The sequence below is a fragment of the Artemia franciscana genome, chromosome 9 (genome assembly GCF_032884065.1).
Source record: "Artemia franciscana chromosome 9, ASM3288406v1, whole genome shotgun sequence".
Taxonomy (NCBI): domain Eukaryota; kingdom Metazoa; phylum Arthropoda; class Branchiopoda; order Anostraca; family Artemiidae; genus Artemia; species Artemia franciscana.
In genome coordinates, this window is record NC_088871.1 from 22,032,786 (window position 1) to 22,050,729 (window position 17,944).

The 17,944-nt window shown below is 34.5% G+C and overlaps 1 protein-coding gene across 1 annotated transcript in view; it reads right to left on the reverse strand.

Moving 5' to 3' along the window:
- Positions 1-2,227: 2,227 nt before the first annotated feature.
- Positions 2,228-17,944, reverse strand: part of LOC136031148 (protein timeless homolog) — a 117,136-nt gene continuing 101,419 nt past the window's right edge. The window contains exons 18-22 of the mRNA XM_065710470.1: positions 16,856-17,083; positions 14,520-14,735; positions 9,472-9,668; positions 3,646-3,748; positions 2,228-2,477 (exon numbers count right to left, since the gene is read on the reverse strand). Coding sequence (XP_065566542.1) covers positions 2,296-2,477; positions 3,646-3,748; positions 9,472-9,668; positions 14,520-14,735; positions 16,856-17,083 — 926 coding nt within the window. The 3' untranslated portion in view covers positions 2,228-2,295. The remainder of the gene's footprint in view (positions 2,478-3,645; positions 3,749-9,471; positions 9,669-14,519; positions 14,736-16,855; positions 17,084-17,944) is intronic.

The following is a 17,944-nucleotide window of genomic DNA, read 5'->3' on the forward strand; positions in this document are numbered from 1 at the left end:
TACAGACTGAATATTTTGCTGTCCTCTACCTCAACGCCGGATGACTTTTGATTCTTTACTTTTTTCCGTTAGGTCTAGGTTTTTACCTTTTTTTTCCCCAGTACGTTAATTTTCAAGCATAACAAGATGATTACTATAAGCAGGTATATAGAATTTTACTTCTGTTTGATTGGAGGGGGGGGGTGAAAAATATTCAAGAATGGAAATACACATAAAAATACAATAACTGTAAGTACAATGATGTAAACTTTACAATTTTGAGCTGCATCATTCCTATGTGTGCTTTTACTCATTTATCTACGTTACATTTTATAGAGAAAAGAGTTCACTATTAACCGTATTTAGACGAAAATTTGAAGAAACGTTTCTCCCAAGACTACAAATATTCCAATCTAAATTCCAGCAAAATAGTTAATTTCCAAAACATACACCATAGTAAGTTTATGGATGAGCCAATTCGAATGAATATTTTCAGTCCTACCAAGGGAGGGGAAGTAGAAACTCATAACTAGGCAGGAATAATAAAAGTAAATCACTGCTTGATAATACGAGACTTAGAGTTCGATCTCAGTTACTTACACTCACAGAAGGGCCCGAAATTTAAATTCGGTCATGAGATTATGTCAAAACATCTCTTCAACAATCCAGACAAGAAGAAAAAGAGGAAAGCCAAAAGCAAACTATTAAGACATATAAAATAGAAAATGCAATTATCTAAATTACAATAATAAAGTGAAAATTGCATACGAAGTAAGGCCCTTGAACTTTCTCGTGGGCTGCAACCTTGCCCAATAGTACCAAGTAACCCAAAAAGCCATTTTAACCATTTTCCCCCTAATTTTCGATAATTCGGTTGAAAGAAGAGAATGCATAACAGATCAGAACGCAGAGGACTTTAGATCAAGCCATAGAGCAAGTTCCTGTCAATACTCAATGACTGGAAAAACACTATCAAACCATCCATAATTGGTTACAGAACAATTTTGGGATTAGAAAACCCGAAAATTCCTTAGAGTACTACTTATAAAATTAACCCAATTCAACCGCGGAGACAGATCGGAAAGTTCAGTTTTGCGTTAGTTAATAAGTTTTCCGCATGGAAGAAACTACTGCAACTTACGAATAATATCGGAGTGTTTATTGCCGAGACAGTATTTCTCTAGTTAAAGCTGTGGCGAAAAGTTTTCAACATTATACAGGCATGGAAACACGAAAATATACATGGGGAAAGGTGGTAGGGTAATTTACCATAGCAGCAAAAAATAAATAAATCATATAAAATCAGGGTATGAGAAAAAACCACGAGAATCAGGAGATTTCTAAGGGAACCAGAGGGTGGGGGACCCCTCCACTACCTGCTTATTTGGCAACATCCCTAAGACAAACAAGTTTGATATAACCTTTCGAACAGCCTAGTTTCCCAGTTATAGTGTTTCACAATTTATCGTAGCTTGCGTTTCTTAGAGACAGCACTGAAAACAGTTCAAGATCCAAAATAGCGACCGGACCTCATTCAAGGGAGACAATAAAGCATCGAGAAAAGAAAAATTAATAGACAGATGTAGTTATAAATTAGAGCTCACATGTCAATCTGAAATTTCATACATATTTCACAGTAGTTGTATAATAACATCTAAGCAAGATATGAGGCAGTTAAACAACTAGGTATATCATCACAGAATTCAATGTTTATATAAAATACGCAATGTTATTTTACGCTTATAAAATAAGTAGACTTTTACGATAAATTTCAATATAGTATTCATATTCTTGGTGCAGCGGCCTCCAAGTTTTTGAAGACCTTAACCCTCACCCCTTTTCTGAAAACGTTCTGTAAAAGCGAAAATTAACGGCAAAACCTGAAGACGGTTTCAGAAGAAACACATAAATCAGAATTTATAAGGAAGCAAAAAAGAACGGCGGACGTTGACGTCTTTCATGGTCATAACTACAAAGGTTAAACGAGCTAAATAATTCCAAAAAGGAGTGTGATGCCAAAATATATTACATGATAATTCTCCTATGAAGACCAAAATTTTCAGACATAGTGAGCGTCAACCCACTTAGCGGAGGAACTACAGATAGTTCGACTGCAAAATCGACTCAGCCTGAGCGTCTGACTCCAAGAACTGACTCACAGAAAGAGAATTTTCCCTGGCTGCCAAGAATTAAATTAACCGAAGTCCTAGCAAATACAAAGAATCTTTAAAGTCACTTTCAACCAATATTCTGTAAGAAAATCATTATTAAAAGCTGATATAAAACCAAGAAAAGGAAACTCACTAAAGGCACAAATTAATCAGAATCTGATTCTATTCGAGCTCGTTTGCGTCTATTATTCTGATTTTCGGCTTCTTCTTCACTTTCCAAGAGCCGTCTATTATTTTCTTCGTCTTGTGCCTCCTCGTTAACCACTAAAACGTCCCTACCGTCTGATCTATAAGGACTACATCCATTTTCAGAAAGGGGTGTACAACCTATAAAAAAGATTAAAAAAAAGCGTTATTACATCAATCCAGTTCCATGTTGCATATATTTGGTGAGGCGGCTTCATCGCCAACACTAGAATTAGAAATTTAGAATATTAGAAATTAGAAGAAATGATTAGTAAAAATTATTCTAATTGGGGAAATGGGGCTAAAATCAGTTAAAAGAACAGCACATGCCTGTATATATATAGAAATAAAACAACATAAACCGCTGGTAATAATATTGCAAAGCTCCATCTAGAATGGTATGACTAAATCCCCTTTGAGAAAGAAGAATTATAGAGACGACAACTTTTCCCTAGGTTTCACAGGAATTTCTCTCTTCTTTTCTCAGAAAACTTCATATTTTATGAAAATATGTACTAATTTTACATCCAAGTTCACACAAAGTACCGTAAGTGCAAAAACAACAAACATTTTCGATCATCTGTGGCCTTTTCAACCGTAGCAACTACAATGAATAACTAATTATGTCGTGTCTACAGGTATTATCAACACAAAAATAGAACTACTAATTCCTAAGGCCGACCCCTTTGTTGAAACCCCTTGCATCTATTCTTCTCAGTTAGAGACAATTGGAAACAGGTAGTTCTAAATATAATCGTGAAAGTAATATTTTCATACTTTTGTATTTGGGTAATTTTTCTATGGTAAATCTTCTTTTTGTGACTCACTTTTTTTCAATTTTCAGATTGAGGTTTCAAATCGGAAACACAGCCACTTATTAGACTAAGTTATGAAATCAAACTCCAATCCAATCGATTTATGTTTTAACATAAGGATCTATGAATAATGCAAATTCCCTCAAAATAGGATTTAAACGGATTTTACGTAATGCTTCTGAAATACAGCCCTTTTGCTCACAAGGGCTTCATAAAATAACTACAATGTATGTGATTTATGCTAACTTTCTTTTGGTAAGGCACTTTTACACATAAGGGCAAAAAATTTTATTTCTGCAGGCAATGAATATACTACACAGATTCATCAGTGACTACAATAATGAGCAGTAAATCTATTCCAGTTGCTGCGAAGAAGAAACACGTATAAAAATCCTTACATAAGATACAGTTCAAAACATAAATATACTATTTGATTTGGTGAATTGAAGATAGAACAAAAAATCAATGGAAAAGACGAGAATAATTAGTTCTACCTGGACTGTTAGCAGACTCTTCGCCAATAGCCTCTTTTATTGTTTCACATCTTCTTTTAAGTTCCTCATTCGACAGTGCACCTGGAACACGCCAATATTGCTCCTGTAACAAAATCGCATACATCTAGCTTGATATATTTTCGAGGGGGAGGGGTCTTCCCCACTAATTGACCAAGATCTTGTTTCAAAGAGCTTTTTATTCAAATATGCATCGTTAAAAAAAAAACTCTTATATGATTATGAATTTTGGGGAGTTCAACTTGTCAATATGCGAATGCCATTGGTGATGCTGCTATCCACAGGTTTATTTCTTGCAGTATATCTACTTTTTTACCAACTACAAGGATAATTGAAAAACATCATTGAACTGGCTATTGGGACTAGAAAGAGAATAATGTACCAGACACATAGGAGGAAATTAGGTTGAGATAGGAAATGAAGATAGCAGCTGGTTTCCTATTAAATAAGTAGTTAAGCAGGGTTGCATTCTATCAACATTTGTATGAATCACTTCGATAGACTTTGTCCTAAGGAGCCCAGCAAAAGGAATGGGAGAGCATGGAATCCAGTGGGGAAGTAAAACTCTTCCAGACTTGGATTATGCTGTGGATTTGAGCATCTTAAATAAGAATATTATCAATATGAATGAACCTTTAAAGGTTTTGCGAGTTCAATGTGCAAGAATATCTTTGAAAATTAATGTCAAGAAGACAGAGTCGTAAAGACTAGGAATAAGTAAAGGTGAAGAGGTGATGTTGGATAACGAAGAGGTCGATCAAGTGGACATTTTCACTTACCTAGGTAGTGTTATTAGTAAAGGCAGTGGGTGTAGTGAAGTTGTTAAAAGTAGAAAAACAAAGGACCATGGTGTTTTATCAAGGTTGAAAGAGGTTTGGAAGAAGAGGAAGATAAGCCTCCGACCAAAGATTTCAATCTTGAAAACTAGAGTAATGAGAGTGGTCGGACATAATCCTGAAGCGTGGTCGCTCCAAAAAACGTAGGAAGATTTACTACATGTTTTCTAGAGAAAACGCCTACAGATTGTTTTGGGTATCCGACTGATTGACTATATCTCAAACAGTAAGCTGTACGAAAAATGTGGTTCAATCCCACTTTCTACGGCTATAATGTGAGAAAGGATGAGATGGCTAGGACATATTCTACGGATGAAGAACGACAGATTACCAAAGATTGTCGTTGTCGGCCAACCATCTAGGGCTAAACAAAAAGCAGGTAGTACCCGAACGGGGCGGGAGGATAACGAAAGGTAAGATTTAAGGAAAATGAGAGCTTCTTGGAAGGGTGTAAAGAGGAAGGCTTTGCATAGATTGGGATGGAAGAGGAGCGTGCGTAGCTGTGTGGGCCTCACTCCGCTTGGTTCTGCAGTGAAATAGTAGTAGCAGTAGTACACATATAGTAGGGAGGCACGAGGAGGGGGGGAGAAGGGTTTACACCCATATCCATCTTCTGAAATGTCAATTTATGATTACCCATGTAATTCGCTAGATGGGTTGGGGATTTGCTAAAACCAACCAAAATGAATTTCCCTCCAGATACCTGTCCCATGGTCCGAGAGGTTGCAGGTTCGAACCTTGGCTAAGTAAAAAATACTAAAAAAAACTAAAAAGAAAAAACTAAAAACTAAAAAAAAAACTAAAAAAAAGGTAAAAACTACAAAAATCATTAGAATCATGAGGTATAACTAAAAAAACTAAAAAAAAGGTAAAAAACTAAAAACTAAAAAAACGACCAATTCAAAAACGAATGTATATACAGGGAATGTTCGATTAGCAATCACCATCAACAAAGCTCAAGGGCAATCATTAGAATCATGAGGTATAGATCTGAATACGGATTGTTTTTCCCATGGACAATTATATGTTGCATGTTCAAGAGTCGGTAAACCTGACAATCTATTTATATGCACAGACAATATATGCGCGAAGCGCCCCCACCAACTAGGTGTTGGGGTGGCGCTTTGCGCCACCCCAACAGCTAGTATATATATATATATATATATATATATATATATATATATATATATATATATATATATATATGACACCAAAATGTACAAACTGTCAAGCAATCACTTGTCATTTTCATTCAAATGCCGAGTCCTTCTTGAACTCTTGTCAAAACGGTCATCTTATATAAGAAAATGAGTGCTAAGACTAACATCAGTATGTGATCGTTCAATATTAACGGCGCAAAGGATAAAGACGTTTCTTTAGATTAGAAATTAGAAAATTTTAATGTTTTATTCCTCCAGAAACATCTCCTACCTTTAGTGAGCTTAAACTCCCTAGGCAGAAGTAACAAACATGTAGTTTTTTCTAAAAGTGCCCGCAAAACCTCTGGCAGACCATCAGGTGTCCTAGCATGTTTAATAAAAAAAACGCCCTTTATGTTATCACGAGAGTGATTGTTATATTGCTATTCGTCTTGCCAACTTTGTCCTAATTAATATTTATCTCCCCTGCAACCAGAAATCCCTTCGAAGTTTTAAAATTTTACAAAATCTTTAGCATTAATAAAGAGCCTTCTAAATGGCGTTGAAAATAATGGACTGGAGTGGCTATTAATTGGTGATATGAACTGTAAATTCAACTCTTCATCAGTGCGGACCGAGCTTCTTTTAGATTTACTACCAAGTAGTTAAAGAATGTTGAAGAAAGATGCCTCTCATTCGTATATCCATGATAGTGGCTCATATTCGGACATTAACCATTGTAACGTTCCTTCTGGTCTCTTCTGTGGCGAAGTCCATGTTCACCAGGATGAGCGCGATTACGACCATCTCCCCCTGTCCCTCATTGTTACCCTTAATGCTACTGCTGAGAAGAACCTCCGTCCTAGTTCTATTAAGTCGATTTCTAAAAGAGAATGGAAAAAAGCTGACTGGTCTTTTAATTTTCTACGCTTGTTAGCCTTCTATCAACGATTGAAGTCCCTTTTAATCTGTTGTGTACAAGCGTTGGATCCCCACAAGCCAGAATTAAGCTTAATATTTATTATAGTCACATTGTGTCGTACTTAAAGAGATCTGAAGAAGTAGCTGTTCCCCTGCGTCACTTTCAAGCCCAGACAAGAAGTTCAATCTGGAAGAATGACTCAGAGCTCAAAACTATAAAAAAATCGGACTAAATTATGGCTCAAAATATGGATAGCTTGCGGCCGCCCTTAAGGGGTAATGTTTTTGATGTTAAACAAAGAACGAAGCAGGATTTTAAACGTTATCTTCGAAGAGTTAAGTATAATGGTGCCAAATTTCCTAAGACTCCTAGCAAGTGGAAAATATCTTTTAGTGTCGCGAAGTTCGATAGATCGCCTATGGCCGACCAAATCCCGAATGTATAATTGGATCAATCATTATAGTAAGATTTTCGATACAGCGATATATGCGGTTCATTCTCGTTTTGCCACCCTATGTTCTAATCTGTTACCTAAGAAAATCACTCAAGGTCATGTACCTCCCGTTTGTATTGACGGTGTCAAAAGAAGTGTGGAGAGACTTAAATCGAAAACTTATGATATCGACGGCCTCACTGCTTTTCACCACAATACCAATTTGGAGGGATTAGTTTATCACTTGCAGCTATTTTTCCAAATGTTTTTTTTTTTTTGCTCGTCTTTAGTTCATGATTCTTTTTTATTTGGTAACATTATGTCAATTTTGAAACGTGGTAAGGATCCAACTAGTTGCGCTTCGTATAGGCCTTTCACGGTTGCTTGTCCTTTAAGTAAAGTATTTGAATTTTTTTTCCTGATCTCTTGTCTAAAGAAGATTATATGTCTAGACCAGTTTGGCTTAAAGGCGTATATAGGATGCCACCATGCTTATTGTGCTCTAGCTTCTCTAGTACTTGAAGCCCATAAAAATGGTTTTGAGTTTCATTTTTGTGCACTCCATGTTTCAAAAGCTTTTGATTCAATATGCCATAGCCAACTTTGGTATTCTTTAATACAACTTGGTGTTAATGTGTCTATTATATCAACTCTTCGTTTTTGGTATGCTAATTCATATGTTCAACTCAAGTCTGGTGACACTTACGTTGGTAATATCTGTATCTGTTCTGGTCTTAGGCAAAGATGAGTCCTATCCCCGTATCTTTTTAATGCTTGTCTTTATTCTGTTTTGCTACGTTAATCCATCATGTTTTTTAGGCCTAGTAAATCTTTCGTATATTGCATATGAAGATGATTCACTTTTGATTAGCCGCACTAAATCTAGCCTAATTAAGTAGACCCAGCTTGTTTCTAAGTCTTTTGAGGAAATCGGCCTCAAACTTCATACTGAAAAATGTGAACATTTAGTTTTAATGCTAAACATCAAAGTAGTGATCTTGCTTGTGGTTCTTTTTCAATTAGGCTTGTTTCTTCGATTCGGTGGCTTGGTATTAGTATGTGTTCATCTTTATTGGCTTTTCGATCTTGTGGGCTTAATAACATTAAAAGTAAACTTAAAATTGGGTACATGAAAATTGTCCCGTACCGAAGCAGATTTTTACGAAAGGCTTTATCCAGACTTTGTTCTACACATGCGATCACTCTATATTGTTTCTGTCCGATTTGCGCCCGTTTTTTAATAATCAAGATATACAAAATATAAAAGTTTTATATTTTCATTATTGCAAATTTTTATTGTATCTGTCACGTTCTTACAGAAATCGGAAGGTAATTAGAAAGTTTTGTGCCACTGATATCATTTTTGTTTCTAAAAAACCGTAAGCTAGATTAGGTGCTGTCAACGCTTGGGTCCTTACCACCCTTTGATTAGATTGTATTGATTGTATTATCTGTGTTATTTTGTTTTTCTTTCATTTTGTGTTTTTACTCCACTTAAATTGTTAAAACAAGCGGGTAATAAATAAATTATTATTATTATTAAAGCCGTAGACTTTGGGTTTGCACGTTTCATTTAAAGGTTAAAAATTTCAGAATTTTATACGCAGTTTGGTAACTGTAACCTGTATAGTCGCACGGCTCGGGGACCGAGTGGGGACGTTCAGGAAATTGGTGGGGGAGCATGGAATTTTCAAGGACAAGAAATATATATTTTGTCTCTGGTCCTCAAAGATAAGTAAATGCTATAGTTCTGTTTCCTATTCGTTGTTGTATTCCGAGAGGATTTTTATCAAATTCCGAAAAAAAAACACACACGATTTACCCTACAGCCAATAATATCAACTAAGAGCATGGAAAAAATAAGAGTTGAAGAAAGAGACACGATGCTCAAGGAAACTACGCTTTAGGAGTTATGTAATGAAAGCCAATTTAATAATAATAAAAAAAACAATTCTTCTAGCATCTAGTCAATCATTTCTAAGCAACAATAGATGACCAGTTATTAGGGATGAACAATCAGTGTTTATTTCCACCAAGTCTGTTGAACGAATTCAACAGTTTATCAGTTTGGTTAGAATGTCATCCAATAAAACAATAAATTTCAGGACCAAGGGGAATCAATGGAAACAGTAAAGGTGTTATCATGATTCAACATGGAAGTTTCTAGCTTCCAGCTCGATTCAACTTGTAGCATACAAAACACTTGCTCTACTAAAGAGCAAAATGCCGGCAAGACGTTGACATTGTAATGCAAGCTCAAACGCGGCAAAAACAGGTATTTGAATTCTTTCTGGTTCCAAACGAAAATCCAGATATATTTAAATTTCTAGAATTAATCTATTTGGCAGAAAGAGAGAAAAAAAGAAAAAGGTGACTGTTATTCAAGCCATAAAGGAATTAACTTGCTGGCTTTATGTTTAGACAGTCACACAAAAAGTGTGACTTAGAGGAGCATATTTTGAGAAAAATAGCCATTACCTGTCCGAGAATAGGTTGTCCCAAAGTTATTGCGGCAAGAAGCTCCAAAAATAATTCATCTTCAAAGGCAGTTTGCACTTCTTCTAAAATAGGGACTAAAGGGACGCTTTCGTGAATACCATTAATTTCATCTACTTCTCTATCTGTTACGACTTCTTCCAAAGATTCAACAAGCCACTTTAAGCTTTCTTGGTAATCTAAAATCAGGATATACTCTATAATAAAAGCACTCTCGAAACACACAATAGCTATTAACTTAGGTACATACAGTTTAGCCCTTTAGTAAATGAGCAGATAGGAACGGGATTGGTCTCAGGGAGAAAGATCATTGGTTCACAGAGAACCAATCTTAAGGGATATCCTATCTCCTATGTGCCAATTCCGAGACGATTGATATAGATACGACCACCACATATTTTTGGCTGAATTGTTAATTAATCTCAACCTTGTTCATAGTTCTAAAAGAACCGGGATTGCATACTTTTAATTATGTCATCCTCAGGCAGAAGGAAATCTGAAGAAAATTATAGGTAGGCTTTTTCGTAACCCTAGGTCTATATACCTAGGGTTATCATAGGCCTATACGCAATTTATAACAAGGCTTTTAACGAACATAACTTTTAAGTTAATTTTTCTATTCATCAATTGTAATTAATTTAACTGTAATTTAATTAAGGGATAATTATTTAATTTTTATCCATTAACTTTGTTATAATTTAATCTTTGACACATATACAAACTTTATACTGATCCTCTTACAATATTCATCTGAAAATGAAATCAGTACTTTAAGCATAGTCAAAACAACTATTCTGAGCCCTTCCTTGAACACCTATTGAGCGCAATAGTCATTTTTAATGGAAAAAAGATTTCGATCTCTAACCATGAACAAAATGTGTAAAATATCTTAACTTGGGCTTTTATAATTATTAGCTCTTCATGATTGTAACGGATTATTCTAATTGGCATTCGCTTTTCTCTTTTCTTTTTTTCTGAGGCAAACTTGAATGTCCTCTCTTATCACTTTTCAAAATACTTTGGTTAGTGGTATTACGTACATTAAAAACAAGAATAAAATAACTGATTTTCGTGAATTTCATTCAATACAGTCTATGGAGACATAGTTTAAATTGAATCCTTCAATCTAACAGTGGATTTAGGATCGAAGTTCTGATCCCTGAATTGGACCACCATATCCAGCCGCTGGGATAAGAAAAAAAAACATGTTTAGTTTTAGAGCTAGAGGGAACAAAACCAGACTGGCAGTTTTTTGTCCATTGCTCTTAGTCAACAACAGGGTATCATCATATTTATCGTTTTACATTGATCTTAAATAGAAAAAAATAAAACTGACCTGTTTTACTTAAAATGTTAATAACCTAATAACAAATATAACGCAATAAACTAAATACCAAAAATCAACCTAAAAAGGAAGAAGATAAAACCTAAATTCGGTAAGAGCTTTGACATGAAGATTTCAAAAGAAGGTTCGAAAAAAAATTTCTCATAAAAACGTTTATGGCAATCCTGACAATTTTTAATATGGCTCAATGTTCACTGGTCGAAGCTAAATACAGTATATTAGAAGTACCATGTCTCGAAAATTACTTTTCTGAACTAGATCAGCTCTGACATTCAATCCTTTGTGTACATCTTTGTTCCTAATAATTGATGATAATTTAGCACACGACACTAAACTGAAAACACAATAAAATGCCCATATCAAGGCAAAAAAAGCTCATATGTCCTACCCTTGGAGGGGGAGGGGTATATGAGCATTTTATTAGAGTAAAGGTTTCAAAAATTAGGGGCATACGTCTTCTAAGGATTTTGATGGGTTTCCTGCGCTTTATCTTCATCCTAATAGACATTTTGACATGACACCCACACTTATATTTCATGGTTTTTAGGTTTGTCTGTTATGCCCGATAGCTTCATGGACGGCATAGTAACTTCAGTAATTAAAAAAAAATCCTCTCAATTATTCGTCTTTATTAACCTGTTATGATATCTTACAAAGTCTGTGAAGTTTTAGAATATATTCTTCTTCCATATTTTACTTTGGAATTAATTTTGGAGAATCAGCTTGGTATAAGCATGGGTCTGGATGCAGCAATGGTTATGAGATACTTTCTTCTATTATTCTGGGTACTTCTCGAAATATCCAAACTATGCAACATAACACTCTTGATATTTCTTACACTTTCGATTTTATTGATCTCCTTTCACTTATTTCACTCATTGTTTACGGAAGCAAGAAAAGGACTAATCCTTTTTTCTTGCTTAAGTACGATATTGGGACTCTTCCTCTGATCTTAAGTTTGCTTGTCTAGCTTTAAAAAAAAAAGATATCGTATCGTTTCAGAAAGGAAACGAACAAGGAAGTGCTCTATCACCCAGTATGTTCAAGGTATGAATTTCTCAAGTAATTAATGATATTCTTCCGAACTATTTTCCAGGTTCGTCTAATATTTCATATATAATCTCTGCTCATGACCTGCTTCGAATTTGTCTTTATTTAAATGATGATAAGTTCACAAACACCACTTTTGGCTCTTGCCTCATTCACTTTCGGCTCTTTGACTCGTTTACTTTCGCCTCTGGTGTGAAAATTACTTTATGTCCCCTACGTTACAGCATTTAGGTGGGTTGGCATCAATATTTCAAACAAATTATGTTATTTCTATTCTGGGCGGATTTCTGATTCCAGGATGAAGGTCCAGGTTGGTTACTCGAGAAAAATTGAAAATAGAGGTAAATATTATCGTAAAGCTTTGTGCAAATCATTTAGCTTTTTGCGAACACTTGGTTCTTACTCTTCCTGTGTTTTATCCTCAATTGAAAAAGAAAGATATTTCTACTTTATGTATTCAGTATTTTCGGTAGAGCAAATCCATTCGTTTTCTTCCTTCATGGTACCACAATAGGAAGATGTCGAAATTCGTGATAAATGATGATTTCAGTAAAGTTACTGAGCTAAGTAGAAAGCTTTGGGATATCAGCAATAATAAACTGCCACCACTTCACCTCTTGAAATTATATATATTTTTTCAATTACTATTTTCTTTCCTTTTTTACTCATTTTACTCCGCTATCTATTTTTTTGCTATTATGGATTAAAAAAGAATAGAAATAATAAAAACACCGATATGATTTTTTTTTTTTTTTTTTAAGAGAAGCCGAATGATTCTTTTCTCATGTCACAAGATTCAGTAAATCGGTAAGTAGTTTAAGACCTATTCATTTGTCTTGCGTTTGACCTTCACGTGAGTACATATCCCATTTAACGTCACGTCTCCCTAAAGATCGAACATCTAAAATTGAAAAAGGTCACTAAAAACCTCTTCAACTTTTCAACTTCACCTTCAACTTCAACTCTTCAACTTCAACTAAAAACCCACAGTTCAACTTTTCTCGTCACTTTCTTCCTGCTTACCAAGCTAACTTGGTAAAATAGATTAATTAGGATGAATACCAGGAGACTTTTATTTGAAGAGAATCTCACTTCGGCAACTTATCATTATTCATTTGTCCAGTGTGTTAGTAGGCATTTAGTCAGGGATTTTATTGCTTGCCGTTTCCCTTATATTTTATTCTGTTCAACTTAGAATACTACTTGCCACTTTGTATATGTGCACTGGCTAGCTTAAAACTTTTGTCGTCAGTGGCGTAGAAAAGTCTTCTGACACCCGAGGCGGAACTTTGACTCGTTTACCTTTTTTTTAGATTTTTTTGTTTCGATCTTTTGATATACAATTAGCAACACTCTACGTCACCATAAGTCTTTTCATTATATAAACAAAGAAGCGAAAAGGAAAGTAGATTGCGCGTTTTAAAGATTGTGTATGCAAACATTTTAATGTAATTAAATTAATGCACAACAAAGTATAAATAAAACACAAAATTTTAGAACATAGTAGTTGGACTCACATTATTATAACATCCATATTATATTTCAATGGACGACAACAGCATGTAGCGTTTTTTTTTTGTTTTTTTTACATGCTGCTACTTAAAACTTTTTCTTTCTAACTTTGTTTTCTGCAAACTAAGATACAGACTCAAGTGTTATTTTTGTTAATAAATTATTTCTCTCTCTCTCTCTCTCTCTCTCTCTCTCTCTCTCTCTCTCTCTCTCTCTCTCTCTCTCTCTCTCTCTCTCTCTCTCTCTCTCTCTCTCTCTCTCTCTCTCTCTCTCTCACTCTCTCTCTCTCTCTCTCTCTCTCTCTCCTCTCTCTCTCTCTCTCTCTCTCTCTCTCTCTCTCTCTTTACGACGCTCAAGCATTAGCTCTGATAATCTTTTTTATGCGTGAAATTCTGTTAATAAAGGAGAAAAATATTAATATATACTGAGCCTTGATAAATAAATAATCCTAACTTCATAAAAAAATATTCAAAACATCAACATAGATATAGATTTTTACTGGAAAGAAAAAGTATTTTATTTATTTCATTTAAGTTTTTTATTTAGAATTAAAAGTTCAATATTTATAAATAACGAATTCTGATAAATAAAAGTAAAGTTCCATTATTATGAAAGAAAGGCAAGCAAGAATTCTAATAGGGTAGGACTAAAATATTCCTTCTTCAGTTAAGCTAATAATATTATTATTACTGAATTGGAATTTGACCCTTCAACTAAATTTTACCATTTTGAAAATTGAGCAAGGGAAAGGAACACATTCTGAAATGTTTGTTGATCTTGGCAATGTGACTAATCAGTCATCGAAGGGTGTATTAAGAATAAACAGCTAATTCAAGCTACTACTGATACAATTCATTTTAAAACGGATAGACATGGTAATAAGAACTATTTTGAAAGCAATTTTTCGTGAATGTAACAAACTGACTAGTAAATATGAAAAGCAGAAGAAAAAAGAGCCTTTTTGAGATCAATTTTTTGTTACCCCTACAAGGATCGCACCCGAGGAGGTCCAGCCCAACCCTCGCCTACACCACTGATCGTATTAGTCTATTCTATATGAAAATAAATAGTAAGAAAATAAGGGCAAAATATAAAAAACTAAAAATAACAGTATTCAACTAACCTTTCTCAATCAGCTGCTTTAAAAGGTCGTTAACTCTATCCAGCATAAATGGAACGGTTGGTTCTCTTCTTGGTTCTTCTGTTATCAGACGATTTTGTTTCTGATTTTTGGATTTTTTCAGCATATACGGCACAAATGGCTTGGGTGTCAAAGCATGATCGTCATCAGATTCGGAATCAGAAGAACTGCTTGACTCGGAATCTTCCTCAGAAGTGGCTTAGAAAAAAAAAGTTAGAACAATTACTGAGAAAACCTAGAAATTGGTAATTATTATGAACATGAAGGTAGAATAACTAAATCCGGGTTGTAGCGGTAGCTAGTAACCTAGTAAGAGTCGATCACGTCCTTTAATAAACACTACATTAGTGGACGAGGTTATAGGTAGGTCGTTATAATGAAGAACAAACTCTAGACCACAGTAAAATTAGCAGTAGATAAAACCTAGTGAAAGATGAACACGGCGAATAATAAGCAAATCATGGTTTCAGCATTAGCTGCTAATCAAAAGCATGTAGATATAGTTATATAAAATGCAGTAATTCCTTTAGTGTTTTAACAAAATATCTGATTGGTGATTTACAATCAAAGCATAACTGGTGTATAGCAAAACCCTAGCATCTGATATTATTTGACAAAAGTCAGTTTAATACATGTCTGTATATGTTCCAAGATGCGTCCCCGCAATATCACTTTGAGGATCATCATAGACCCAATACTACTGACTTTTAAAGACCTCGTTTCTCTACTTTTGTTAATCAGTTTCAGAAAAATTTTCTTTCTCTTGAATAGTTTGTAAAAAAAGAAGAAAAAAACAATACGAGATTTTCACTCTTTAAGGGCAATAATTTTTACGGTTTAGTTTTAAGAAGTTTGTAACTTAGTTTTTATAAGCATTTATAGCAAACAAAACCAAAAATGAAAATAAGAAAAAGTGGCACTTTTTACTCTATACAAAAAAGTATACCAAAAAGAACCTGTCCTGACTTATTAACCCATTTGGCAAAACTGCGATTGCAGTGCTTATTGCATATGCATTAAAAACGCAATAATCTAACGTAGTACATAAATAATTTAAATAGACATTAAAAACGCAATAATCTAACGTAGTACATAAATAATTTAAATAGACATTAGAGGACGTAATTATTCACATAGCATCAAACACACATTGACCCAAACAAGACAGTTAAAACGTTTCAAAATCAGAACCAAATATACATCTTTCTAATTAGTCTAAATAAATGAAAACTGTGTAAAAATCCTATAAAATTAAATTAGATCAAAGGTTTGACCAAAAGGTTAGACCAAAATTTGTCAGTTATTTTGCTCATACTGAAGTCAAATATTCTTATTTTGGAATAAGTTTGAAATGAGGAATAAGTTCAATATGCTTCGCGTCTAGTTAAGCCAAAAAATATTGAAACAATCTCGAAATTTTTTTTTTTTTGTGTTGAAGGGAATTCCACATCAGAGCCTAGCACTACATATTCTGTAAGCATAACTGAGCCACCAATACAAAATACATCCAACCAGATATGTCATATTCGTACCAATAAGGAAAACCTACCAACAGTTAAGTTCAAACTCCCAATTTTCTGAAACTTTACAGTTAGATCCCCCCTAATCCTCTTTCCGCAAAAATAAGCTTAAGTTTCTGGCCTGATTTAAAGTCGACGTTAAAATTTAAAAATTTTAAGAAGCTGAAAATGTTTACACAAAGCCTATTATGCACTTTGGATAAACTTCCTGGATAATTAGAATTCATTAAACGAAACAAAAGAATTCAAACCAAGAAGCTTTTAGAAATATAGGATAAAGTCATAGTCTGAAAAAAACTTTATAATGGTTTATTTATATTTTCCATGCTTTTCTCCTTTTTATTCCTTTTACTACAATAGCGATTTGAGTGTTTTCGAAATGTTTGGATCCCGAGATTTGCTAACTGCATACCCATTTTAGGTTCCAAATGTTGAAACTCAGATACTGAAGACCTGATTTTAGTTTAGCCGAATATTTATATTTTTTATTTTAAATGTTTATATTTTATTTTTATTTATAATTTCCATACTATTCTCTTTTTTATTCCTTTTACTAGAATATCGATTAGAGTTCTTTCGAATTGTTTGGACCCCGAGAATGAATACCCATTTTAGGTTCCAAATGTTGAAACTCTGATACTAAAGTCCTGATTTTAGTTTAGCCGAATATTTTCTGTCTAACCATTAATAATTCCTTAACAAATTCCTTTTAAAATCTTGACAACTGGAGGCAGTTAATTCTTATCTTTTCTTTTTAATCAAAAGTAATGATAAAAACATCAAAGAATTGTAACTCACCATCACCAGCTTCACGCCGATGAACTTCTTGTTCATTCAAGGTTCCTCCAAGGCCATCGAAATTATTAGCGATTCGCTTCTTTTTATTTAGATTTGAACCTTTCTTGGATAATCGTTTCTTCCTCAGCGCAGTCGGGTCACTAACAAAGCCCAAATCAATTATCTTCTGCTTTACACGATATTTAGGACGTCTAACTGATAGATGCTCCACAATTCTTTCGAGAGGGTCTGTAAAAGAGCCAAAATAACATTTTTAATATTAGTCGTAGTGCCGTGACTAGCTTTTGTACAGTTAAAGAAAATTTCCGACCATTCTTGCGAAACTTTTGCATGTTAGGCACCAATCAAGCAATCAATCAATTTATTCATACTTAAGAAAAGTGTTTCATAAGCACTACTAATGGATGTTCGGGCCAAAAAGCATAGCTTCTTGGGAGTGACTATATGCTTCATCCAAAGGCAAACCAGTCATATACCTTATGAGATTTAAAACTGATCTTCCACAAAATAAGCATAAAGTAATTGACCGTACTTACCCCACAAAAATTTACAAACAAAAATTTATCTCGAAAATCTTTGTCTGTTGTGCAGACTCATTACCCATGGAGCTCGTGATTAACTAATTGCCAAACATAGAAATATATAGTCAACTTAACAGATGCCATGATGAATATTATTTTAAAACCTATTTAAAACAATTACTTTTCAAATACTATGAAATACAGTTTCTTTGACCCCTAGATGAAATACCAAAGTTTTCATAAGAAACAGCACATTTTTTTGTGTGTGTCATTGATGCATGTTGTAAAGGATACCGCATTAGACTTTGCAGTCCGTACCGGCGGTGCTGATCTCCGTTTCTTGGCCCTTCAGCCAGGAAGTGCAATGGGGGGTTGGGGGCCAGCCATCCTGTGCTTTCGCACACCCTTCCTGTTTACCTTCCCCAGATTTCTCCAGGTACCCATTTAGAGCTGGGTCGACTCTAGCTAAGCTTACAGAGTCACGCCACTGACCCCCGTCCCAAACTGAAGAATTGGGTACACTGGGATTCGAACCCGCGTCCTCTCAGACAAGGGATCCTGAATCCAG